A 12406-nucleotide genomic window follows, 5' to 3' on the forward strand; every position below is an offset into this window, starting at 1 on the left:
CTGACTATTCTTAGTGGGGAAAGGGGTGTGAGAGATGCGGGAAGAGACTGGACAAAAATCGTGCACCTATGGATGAGGACAGTGCGTGGGGAGTGAGGGCGGAGGGTGGGGTGGGAACTGGGTTGAGGGGAGTTATGGTGGGAAAAAAGAGGAACCAAGTTATGAGAGAATTATTCAACTGTAATAATCTGAACAATAAAGATTTAATTTAAAAAACACACACACAAAAAAAAAACACTATTCTACGTCAACATCTGGGATTTGCTTCAGATCAATCCCAGACTGGGATTGGATAGTGGTAGGAATACAGAGGAAACAAGACTGGCCATGTGTTGGTATAATTCATACTAAATTCTGAATCTATTTGTATTTTACACTTAAGACCACAGTTTAGCCACATTTCACATGCTCAGCAGCCACACATGGGCGTGACCACCAAAATGGACAGCGAGAGGGCCAAAGCAGAGCCTCTCTTTGGAATTATTAGATGGCAGAAAAAAGAAATAAAAAAATACTGTAATGACAGTTTTGAGTATATGCCGATTAGAAATTAAGTGAGAGAAGAGTCAGACCTAATCCATGGGGAAGTGCTTTCTCAACCTTATTTTTAATCATTCTTGATTTAAAATGCAATCATGGTTTCTGCAGACGGCCCCTGCTACTATCTGATATAATGATTAAATAAGCAATGACTTGTAAAATGTTTGCTTAGTACTGCCATGCAGTGAAAACACTGTGCAATAAATAGCTCCCGATAGCTAAGATGACTCATTAAAACACTGGGCACAGTAATAACAACAATCAGGTGAACTTAGAGAAAACATCCATTTAAAAAGCAGTTCATATCCCTAGCCAGTTTGGCTCAGTGAAAAGAGGGTCAGCCTGCGGACTGAAGGGTCCTGGGTTCGATTCCGGTCAGGGCACATGCCCAGATTACAGGCTCGATTCCCAGTGGGGGGCATGAGGGAGGAGGCCAATCAATGATTCTCTCTCATCATTGATGTTTCTCTCTCTCTCTCTCCCTTCCTCTCTGAAATCAATTAAAAATATCTATATTAAAAAAAAGCAGTCACAAATATACCAGAAAAGAAAATCCTATTTACCTCTTCTTTCTTGATATAATTAACACTAATGAAGCACTCAAGTAGCATATTTTTAATTTCTCTACTTTCCTCCAAATCATAATCAAAGCAATACAGAGCTTGATGAACATGCCAAAGCCGACTTATGTCTGCACCCTAGGAATGATAAAGAAAGAAAAACGTTAGAGTTTTTCAATAATCAGTAAGGTCACATTTCAAGTTAACAAAAAATATTTTATATAATTATAATTCTAGATTATTTATCAAAAAGGAAGAATGACAAAACAGACTTAAAAATTTGCAAATGCCTCACTCAACCCCCCCCAAAATCAAACCTCCTCACTGAAACGCCCCCAAAAATTTGCAAATGTCACTTGTAACTCTAAAGAACACTTTTTTTTTTAAGTCCTTACCAGAGGATGTTTTTATTGATTTTTTTAGAGAAAGAGGAAGTGAGGGCAAGAGAAACATTGATTTGAGAGAGAAACAGCAATCCATTGCCTCCCCTACACACCCTGACTGGGGATCAAACCCCTAACCCGGGTCAGGTATGTGCCCTGACCAGGAATCGAACCCAAAACCTTTTTGGTACTTGGGTCAACACTCCAACCAACTGAGACACCGGGCCAGGGTGAGAGAACACTTTTTTAAAACAAGCAAAAGCCAGCAGAGACACTGATGCCCAGTGCTGCCCATGTTTCCTGTTGTCTGCACTGTCCAGCGTGAGAGTCATTAGCCCATCAGGCTATGGAGCAACTGAAATGTGACTAGTGCAACTGAGGAACCAAACTTTTCATTTTCTTCACTTTAAATTTAAATAGCCCCATGTGACTACTGGCAACCGCAGTGAACAGGGAAGGTGTCGAATACTAGGAAGATGTGATTTAAAAGCTAAACAAAAATGGCCGGAAAAGTGATAAAGAAAACCAACAACAAATCAGCCCTGACTGGTTTGGCTCAGTGGATAGAGTGTCGGCCTGCTGAATGAAGGGTCCCGGGTTCGATTCTAGTCAAGGGCATGTACCTTGGTTGCGGGCATATCCCCAGTAGGGAGTGTGTAGGAGGCAGCTGATCGATGTTTCTCTCTCATTGATGTTTCTAACTCTCTACCCCTCTCCCTTCCTCTCTGTGAAAAATCAATAAAACATATTAAAAAAAAATCGATGATGGCTTAAGGATAACTCGGCCATGCACAGGGCTGTTCATCACTCCTAGGGGAGCAGGAGAAGCTCTGTAGGGCTGAGGGTCCTGTCATCAAACTGGCTGCTCCTTGGAGGCCACTCACTGACGGAGCAATGTGCGTAGGCCTGAGCTTTCTAGAAAGCTGTTGGCAATGTGCATGAAGAGCTCTCAGTTCAAATCCAGGGACCTACCAACTTCATTTCTAGAAATTCCTAAATATCCCCAACACAATGATCACCTTGGTGGTGGGATTATGGGTGATTTTTATCTTCCTCATTTTTTTTCCTAATTCGGGTGTCTTTTTCTGGATTTCTGAACTGTATACCAAAGATTACAGGGTGAGAAAGAGCCAAGTTATATCCAACCTTCAAACATACTGTCCGTAGGTCCCCAGACCTGGGCTGCAGGCTGAAACAGTCCTCCCCCACCCACCCCCCCCCACCCCGCTTCAGTCAAGTACACATTAAACAAGCAAACATACAGTTTTCGTCTGGAGGCTCTTCTTGAGCAGCAAGGTGAAAGCAGTCTTCCCCATGTCCTCTTTGGCAGGCAGGCCCTTCTCCCACCACGTCACACACAAGCCCTGGATGGAGCTCTGCAGCTTTCGTTCCGATTCAGGTAGTGCATACAAAATACCTAAAAGAGAGCCCAGTAACTGTTCCACTGGTAAGGAAAATCAATGTTGGTTCAGACTCAACAGTACAGAGCAGTGATTCTCAACCTTTTCCATCTCATGGCACATAAACTAAACATTAGAATCCTGGGGCACGCCAAAGAATACTGTTTGCCAATCTGACAAAAAAACAGGTGTCATTCTGATTCATTAATACTAGATGGCTATTGTCATTTTTTTTTTTTTTTTGACAATCTAAGGCAGGGGTGGGGAATCTTTTTTCCTGCTAAGGGCCATTTCTATACTTATAACATCATGTGCTTAATATAATTCACTTAATATAAATTTATGTTGCTATGAAAACAGCTCCTAGATTTATTTAATTTTGATTCCCGCCTGTGGTTGCCTTGGCAGAGCCAGACCAAATGATTCTGCGGGCCTTATATGGCCCGTGGGCTGGATATTCCCCACCCCAGATCTCAGGGAAAAGCAGTCAGGGTCCCTGACTAAACAGTCAGGTACTGCATGTTTTAAAAATTTTTGCAGCACACCAGTTGAAAATCGCTGGGATAGAGTACGATGACTTATAAAGGTTTGCTAAGCTAATATTAATTTACTAGTGGCCCGGTGCACAAAATTCGTGCAGGGGGGGGGGGGTGTCCCTCAGCCCAGCCTGCACCCTCTCCAATTTGGGACCCCTCAGGGGATAATTGGCAGTCAGACTTCCCTCTCACAATCCAGAACCACTGGCTCCTAACCATTTGCCTGCCTGCCTGATTGCCCCTAACTGCTTCTGCCTGCCAGACTGATCATCCCTTACTGCTCCTCTGCTGGCTTGATTGCCCCTAACCATCTCTGCCTCAGCCCCACACTTGGGACCCAGGATTCCCTCCTCCAGCCGACCACAGGCACCTGGGACCTGGGCTTCCCTCCCTCTGGTCAGCCATAGGCACACGGGACCTGGGCCAGCTTTGCCCAGGCCCCCATGCAGTTTCTAATGGATTACCATCTACTGCTTAGGAAGTAAAATTAACTGTCTCCATGTAGATTGCAAAATAAGGCATTTTTCTCATCAATAAAATTTCATGAGTAATTTTGTCAACAACATTTTGAGGCAGTAACAGTTTATAACAAATTGAGTGAATTATTGTTTCAGGTACTGTGCTGTGTCATACACAGATTTCATTGTATCTTTGCAACAACTCTATACAGTAGGTACTATAATGACACAGATGAGAACACTGAGGTATAGAGAGATCAGGTAACTTGACCAGTAAAACCTGAAAGTGGCTGAGTCTCATTTTAAATCCATGAGCCATGCCCTTTGACCATTATACTCCACTCAGTATTGTGCTGGAGCCTGCTCTTACTGGAAGGTAATACATACCCTAAATTCATCACTCCTCAATTATTTACTACACTTTACTGTTCTGACTCTTGACATTATTTATGTTTTTTGGGTCTTTCTGATAACAGTGTATTACTGCATGTTTCTCCTCAGCTCTGCATTTAGTGGCATCACATTAGCAGCTGAAATCAGCCATGGATGGAGAATTTATGCCACAGAAATTGGCCAATAGTATAAATCAGAGTTTTGTTTTCTTTGATTGAGAGCCAGTTGTTAAACATTTATCGGCACAACACTGACCACAGTGGTGGTGGTGGTCTTGTCAGGATGTGTTATATTATGCAGATGAAAATCTATTTAAACAGACTTGATATAGATATTTTCAAAGATGGAAGAATTGTCCCTGTCAACTATTGCAGTTAGGAGCAATTAGGTTGGCAGGAGAGCAGTTAGGTGTTAATCAGGCCGGCAGGGGAACAGTTAGGGGGTGATCAGGTTGGCAGGCAGAAGCGGTTAGGGGCAATCAGGCAGGCAGGTGAGCAGTTAGGAGCCAGCAGTCCCACAGGAATCGCGCCTAAACCGGCAGTCGGACATCCCTCTCACAATCCAGGACAGCTGGCTCCTAACCACTCACCTGCCTGCCTGTCTGCTCATCCCTAACCACTCTGCCTGCCTGCTCGCCCCCAACTGCCCCCGCCCTGCCAGCCTGCTCGCCCCCAACTTCGGCTGAAGTAGGAGATATGGCCTATCTGTCAGCAACTCCACCCCTGGGAAAGTGAGGCAGCCCAAGCACTGGCAGTGAAGTAGTTGAGCAGAGTAAGGATGCCTTGGGTTTTCCCTGGGAAAGTCATGCTTGAAGGGCATTTTTAAGTTCATGGTGGGCAAGGGAGGATAGTCTGACCTCATATGGGTGCCATGAAGATGAGAAACAACTGTGAGGTTAGCTTGATCCCTGGTCTCATCAAACTGGCCAATCAGTGCTGAGATGGAGCTGCCCGGCTCATTCTCATTCGTTAAAGTGACATTATCGATAAGATGACAAGAAGGCCCTGCTCCCTGCTCCCTGCGGGCCCTGCTGGTCCTCGGCAACTGGCAGGCCCTGCTCTCTGCGGACCTGCTCGTGGAGGCAGCGCTGGCAGGCCCTGCTCCCCCTGCTATCTGCGCGCCTGCTCGTTGCCTGCACCATCCATGGCTTGCCTCATGCGCACCAGTCCCCTCTCTGCCATCTGTGCACGCAGTGTCCTCCTGAGCTGGTCGTGACTGTTATGGTGTCCCAGACAAATCTGCGTACTACCTCTTTATATAATATAGATTTTATAATCACATCTTCTCCTTAATTTAGCCCACTATTCCTCCTAAATTAATAACTACAGTTTTGTAGTTTAAACTTGAGAAATACCATGATATAAATTTTAGTATAGGAAAACTCCCATAAGAGTCAACAGTATTCCTAAGAACACAGTCATACATATTTAAAGAACAAAGTGCAATGTCACAACTGTTTGCTTAAATTTAAACTATCAGGCAGGAATCACCAGTTGAGACACTTAGAATCAGACCTTTTCCCTTAATAAGCTCCTATCATTGGTCCTGTAGGTCAGGTGAGACCTTCCTTAAAACCTGCACACAACAGCAGTCAGCAGCTCGACTATGCTTACTTGCACCATGTGAAACATTTACATGCAGGTTAAATTTACGTGGTCACTGAAAGAACACTCTGCTCCTGCTGCATGAAGAAAAGAGCCTGAGTGCAGCATGGTGCCTTAGCACCACTCTGTTTCAGCATCGCTTCTCCCAGCCCTCATGGACCACCAGTGGTCCGCAGGTCACCGGCTGGAGACCACTGGTTTAGACGCCTCTTCTACACATGCCTCAGGGCAACAGGCAACTTACCGTTCAATATAACAGCACACTCCAGTAAGGCCTCATAGTTCTCACTCTCATTTATTACAGACACAGAAGCAAGAATCACAGCTGTAATTGCATGGGTTATTTCTAGAGTTTTTTTCTATAAATAAAAAAAATCAAAATATGAGTGAATTAAAATCAATGTAAAATTCAAGCCACACTTTTAGCTTATTCTAAAAAGTGAATTAAAGTTGAATATAAACAAGTCAGTTATCTATAAAGTACAGCAACACTGACTACGAGATTAATAATGGAGGCTTATAAGAGGGTAAAACTACAATAAACAATCTTCCAATACTCTTCTTGACGTCTAACTTATTTGGTTTTGAAAGACCATTACTACCATTTTTGAATGGTGGTCTGTTTCCATACTGCCTTCTCCCTGGGCTTCCACGGCCTGCCATCCCTCCACTGGGCTTTCTAACAGCACTTCTGTTAACAGCTTCTTGAGCCTCTGCCATAGCTCTTCTTTCTGTTTCCTTGATAATTCATCTAGCAATTCGTTTAGGTTGAAAGGGTCAGAAGCATCTTCCTGTAAAATAAATTGCAAGTGTTACATTTCAAACACAAAATATTAGTTCTAGCCTTTTCATAATGGCATCAAAGAAAAAGTGTAACTGCTAACCCAAATGCTTTTTTTTTTTAGGACACATTTGCAATACCTTAACTAATAAAGAATAAATAAATAAAATAAATAAAACCGCTGATCCAACCACCACTTCCTCTGACTCTGAGCAGATGACCTCACCTCCTCTTTGACATAGCAAATAGAGGCCATCATCAAAGGACAGAGAGTACAGCTTAGAGGGACTCCCTGTAGCCAATCAGCCAATCTGACAGTATTTTATTTATACACACACACACTCTGAGTGGCCAGATTATTGACCATCCCATCAGTACTTCGTTGGGCCACCTTTTGCCTTCAATACTGCGGCGATTCTTCTTGGCGTTGACTCCACGATATGTTGAAAGGAGATGCGAGGAACCTGACACCATGCCTGATGAATAGCACTGTCCGGTTCTGTGAGATTTGATGGTTGTGGAACCAGCTGCCTGATGGCTCTTTTAACTTCGTCCCACAAATGCTCAATTGGATTGAGGTTGTTCCACACAAATTAAAGTGCCCAAATCATGCCAGGAAAACATGGCCCAAATCTTAACTGCCTCCACCAGCTTGAAGGGTTGTACACATGCATGGGGGGTGCATGCTTTCATGCTGTTTCCACCAAATTCTCACTCTGCCATATTCATGATGCAACTGGAAACGTGAATCATCGGACCACATGACTTTTCCCCAATGCTCAACTGTCCAATCCTTGTGTTCCTGTGTGAACTGGGGACGTTTTATCTTGGTAACTGCAGACAGCAAAGGTGTTCGAACAGGCCTTCAGCTTCCATATCACATACGATGCAGTGTACGGCTAATTTGCCTACAAACATCAGGTGGTCATAATAGTCTGGCCACTTAGTGTGTACGAATAGAGTAAGAATCATCCATGGGGCCACACTGATAATACACACACAAATAACTAGCAGCACTGGCACACTACAGAATGCCAATGGAAAAATACAGAAGGAACATGGGGTTGGAAAAATCACAATTTTAGTGCCATTGTAGTAATAACTGATTCATGTAAGAATCGTCAATGGGTGCCAAACCCAGTGTGCGCAAGTACGTTGAGAAGCAGGTGGTTACCTAGTCTCAGTACTTCCTGCAGGTTACTTATTAATTGCGAAGCTTCAGTGGAGAAATCTGGGATACCCACCCTAAGTCACAAAATTACAGCACCAATAATGGGGCCTCCCTGGCACGTTGCTGCCAAAACTCCAGTCAATTTAACTAGATCAGTGGTCGGCAAACTCATTAGTCAACAGAGCCAAATATCAACAGTACAATGATTAAAATTTCTTTAGAGAGCCAAATTTTTTAAACTTAAACTATATAGATAGGTACATTGTTATTAACTTAATTAGGGTTCTCCTAAGGCTTAGGAAGAGCCACACTCAAGGGGCCAAAGAGCTGCATGTGGCTTGCGAGCCGCAGTTTGGCAACCACGGAACTAGGCCATCAAACAAAGGCAAACGGAAGAACAGGCCACCAAGCAGCTCCCTTCTTCCCCTGGCGCCCCAGAACAATGGGGAGCTGGAACGATGCTTCGTCATCACGGCACAGGGTGACCCTGAGGCCACCATGCTACCCAGATGTTAATTTTTGCCTTTAGATTTTAAATTAATATTGACTTAGCTTCATCATCATCAATTTAGTTTATGGTTTTATTTAACACTATGGTGCACTGTTTGCAACAACAATCTTGGACTTCAAACCACTCATGGACTGCTCATCTCGGACAAATCACCTACCTCCTGCTAAGCCAGACATGGAACATCTACCCAGTTTGCCATTATGGACACCTCAGTGGTGAAGTGTGGCCTAGTTTCTGCTGGTTATTTTTAAGTTTACAGGACATCATTTTATAACACAAAATCATTTTATAAGCTCATTTCTCTCACAAAGAAAAATAACTTCATACATCTTTACTAGCAGCAAATTTATTAGATTCCTCTCTGAGTTATCACTGATTTGATTTTCAGTGCATGGTCTCGAGCCACACGTGCCTCCTCTGTCCAAGGTCACAGTATTTAGAGCCAGTGCCTTATACGCTGGGGTTCCTCAGAGCCGGTGGTGGGCTCCACACCCGCCCATGACTCAGCTTCCACTGGAGCTGATGACATCCAAACTACCTCTAGCCCAGGCCTTTCACGGGCTTCAAACACACTACATCCACCCACTGGACATGTCCTGTGCAAGTCCCCCCGGCAGTCATCCCACACATCCAAAACTGAGCCATCTTCTCCCCCAAACCTGCCCTCTGCCCATGTTCACAACCTCACGGATGGCTCTGCAAGTCAGAAAGCAAGGACCCTCTGGGCCCTTTTCCGGCCCATGTCCAATCAATCCACAGCGCTGGCACCCCTACTGACCCCCGCCAGCTCACAAGGACACCCACACTTCCCATTTCCATGTCCTACTTCAACCACCACGATGAAGGGCACAGCTCCTCACTGCTCTCGCCTCTATGTACCTCTCCTCCAATTTATTTTCCATGTGCAGCCAAAGAGGCATTTCCAAAGGGCAGCTCCGACTTTTCTGTCTCTCTTTTGCCCACTAGTCCTCTCTCCCTTTGTTCTCTTACACGCAGGTCACTCTCAGCTGAAAGCCCCCATGCCTTCAGGAAGGTCTCAACTCCTTCACATGGTAGAGAAAGTCAGGGCTCAGCTCTTGCCGCCCGCACTGCACTTCTGTGCTCTACCCCTACCGAACCTTCCTGCTCAAACCCAATGCGCCACCGATGGCTAGCTTCTCTGTACGTCCAGAGCTGAGCTTCCAGAGCCTTCCCAGGGGGATGGGAAGCAGTCCATTGCTGGATCTGCCCCATCCCCCGTCCTTGTCCCTTCCTCTGCTGTGTTCACACCTGGATCCACTGTGACTAACCTGAGGACAAAGAAGTATCTTGTCTTGTTCACAACTTCCTCACCATGCCACCAGGCACCCAGGAAACAGCAATAAACATGTAAGTAAACAGAGCACAGTGCATTACCTGCCTGAGCACCCTTCAGCGTCTCTTGCAGGAAAGCCGGAAATACAGTTTGTGAGTAGCTATCCATCAGCAGGTCTGTATTAGCAGACTTTGGTTTTTTAAATAAACCTTGATCCCTAAGGATTCACTGAAATGACTATATTTCATTTATGGACATAATTTTAGAAAAATGTTTTACATTAACAGTCAAAATCACAATAAAGCTAAACCTAAAACTTACATCAAGTTGAATGAACTGCAAAAATTCTCCAATCAGCTCCTTAGACACAGCTTGAACAAATAGTTCGCGTTTTTCCATGACAGATGAAACTGTGCATTTATCCTGTCACCCTAGGGGAGAACACAGCACATGGAGACTTGCATTTGCAATTCCATCTTCTCCTGCACAATGGAATTTGGTGCTAGCACCCAAAACTGCAAAGAAACCCCTCTATACCTATGGTAGACAGCATCTAACAATATTCTGACATAAAACAAGTCATATCTAAAAATTAATTTCCTTATTTTCATCACCGAGGACAGTCTCAACATAACATTGTTCATGAAATTGCCAACTAAGGAAAGAAACCCACATGGCCCCAGGAGGTGCCCCAGTACCTCTGCAAGGTGGGCACCGGTGTGCCAGCTCAGCGAAGATCAGGCAGATCCCGGCGCTCAGTGCTGCAGATGCTCCCTTTCCCAAGGGCCCCGAGAAAACTCCGGTCACAGCGCTTGTTTTTCAGTGTGGCGGAGGGTCCTCTGGGAGCGGCCGGCGTGAGCAGCAGGTGTGCCCAAGCCCAGCACACTGCTCCCAGCCCCTGTGGGGACCAAAGCTCAAAGGACTAGGGCTGTGCCAGCTCCTTCCCAGCTTGTGTCCCCCAATAAGCCGTGTTTTCCATGGAAACAGCCTTGCCCTGTCTGAAACACCAACCCAGAGATGAAGTCACAGCCAACCTACAGGGGTGGGCAAAAAGTGCGTTTACAGTTTTTGTATGGAAAGACACCCAGGCTATGATTATTACAATAGCTTTACTGCCCTGACAGGTGTGGCTCAGTGGATAGAGCGTCGGCCTGCGGACTGAAGGGTCCCAGTTCGATTCCGTCAAGGGCATGTGCCTTGGTTGCGGGCACATCCCCAGTACTCCTACTGGGGGCGTACAGGAGGCAGCTGATCCATGCTTCTCTCTCATCGATGTTTCTAACTCTCTCTCCCTCTCCCTTCCTCTCTGTAAAAAATCAATACCGTAAAATATATTTTAAAAATAGCTTTACTAACTCAAAGAAGGCACATTCAACCTACGTTTACCCACCCTGTACATGCCACAGGGCTCCTCCCTTTAAAAATGCATGAAAACCTGCATGGCCCTACAGAGCAATAGGAAGATTGCTGGGACCAACGGCAGTCACTCTGGGCACGAAGAGCCAAGTGAACACAGGGTCCCACAGCCGAGGGTCTACACTAAACCAACGGAAGTAGAAAATAACCTCCCACATACGTGCGGTGAAGCCTGGCCCTTCCCTCCTCCCCGGGGGCCGCCGCTGCGCCGCGGCAGCGGCTGGTCCCCGCTCCCCGCACATCAGCATCCCTGAGCTCACAACCCTCAGGTCCCGCCCACCTTCCACTGGCAGCGCTGTCACTCATCCTGGTGTCCACTTCCATCTTGCAGTTGCCCCTCCCTCTGCTGAATCCCATCTCTTCCACTCTTTTGATCCCAGTTCATTCAGTTACCTCTACCCGCTGCCTCTGTTCCTGGGTAAGAAATTGATTAAACAAGGTGGGTTCTGAAGCCACAATGCCTGGGAGACCCGGCTGCCCTGTGACCTTGGACAGGCCACTCAATGACTCTGCACCTCACTGTTGTCAGCCACACAATGAAGGGCAAGGCAGTGTGCCGAGGGTCCCTGAGTGCACTGTGATTCCCAGCCTCCTCCGACGCCCTCAGCTCCACCCTCCCAGGACCATGGCCAGCACTGGGTCTCCCCAGGGCCTGCCTCTTAACTCTGGCACATTTGAGATCCTGGAAGAAAATGTTTTCTGAATAAATGAACAAGGTATGAGATGATCTCTCTTGAAGCCCCAAACCCAGGCATGCGCCCTGACTGGGAATCGAACCGTGACCTCCTGGTTCATAGCTCAGTGCTCAATCACTGGGCAACACCAGCCTGGCAGATGCAGTGCTTTTAAAAAAGGAAGAATTCAGAGGAGAAAGAAGATGGCGGCGATATAGGCAGATGCGTCCCAGGTCGTGTCCCGGAGCACATGGAGTGAGCAGCTGAAACTAATAACACCCACCCCGAATTGGCGAAATTGCTCAGCTGGTGAGACGGTTTGCAGCCAGAAAGGGCAGAACTTCCCCGGAAAGTGCCTGGTACATGGTGACTTGTTGTGTTGTATTTTGTGCCTTTAAATCAATGCAGCAGAGAGAGAATTACATACCCAAACACCTGGAGAAGAGAGATCATGGGGAAACAAAGAAACAGCCCACATATGAAAGAAAAACAGGCATCACCAGAAAAGGAAGTAAACAAAATGGAGGCAATGGAGGCAAGCAACCTGTCAGAAAAAGAATTCAGAGAAATGGCCATAAGGTGGATGAAAAGAATGGAAGACCAATTCAACAATATGTGTAGGAACCAAGAGGAAATGAAGAAGAACCAAGAGGAAATGAAGAGAAACCAAGAACAAAAGCCCAGA

General features: G+C 45.8%; 1 protein-coding gene across 4 annotated transcripts in view; it reads right to left on the reverse strand.

Moving 5' to 3' along the window:
• The window catches only part of NCAPG2 (non-SMC condensin II complex subunit G2), a 59095-nt gene extending 48340 nt beyond the window's left edge, over positions 1 to 10755 (reverse strand). For 3 of the 4 annotated variants that reach the window (XM_015562816.1, XM_015562814.1, XM_006753446.2), the window contains exons 1-6: positions 10330 to 10755; positions 9953 to 10062; positions 6477 to 6665; positions 6119 to 6233; positions 2746 to 2900; positions 1104 to 1238 (exon numbers count right to left, since the gene is read on the reverse strand). In XM_015562816.1, the coding sequence (XP_015418302.1) occupies positions 1104 to 1238; positions 2746 to 2900; positions 6119 to 6233; positions 6477 to 6665; positions 9953 to 10030 (672 nt within the window). In that variant the 5' untranslated portion in view covers positions 10031 to 10062; positions 10330 to 10755. Of the gene's footprint in view, positions 1 to 1103; positions 1239 to 2745; positions 2920 to 6118; positions 6234 to 6476; positions 6666 to 9952; positions 10063 to 10329 lie in introns of those variants that run through there. The other variant, XM_015562818.1, reaches the window with a different exon arrangement.
• Positions 10756 to 12406: the final 1651 nt, after the last annotated feature.

Source organism: Myotis davidii, unplaced genomic scaffold (assembly GCF_000327345.1).
Source record: "Myotis davidii unplaced genomic scaffold, ASM32734v1 scaffold1251, whole genome shotgun sequence".
NCBI classification, from domain to species: Eukaryota; Metazoa; Chordata; class Mammalia; order Chiroptera; family Vespertilionidae; genus Myotis; species Myotis davidii.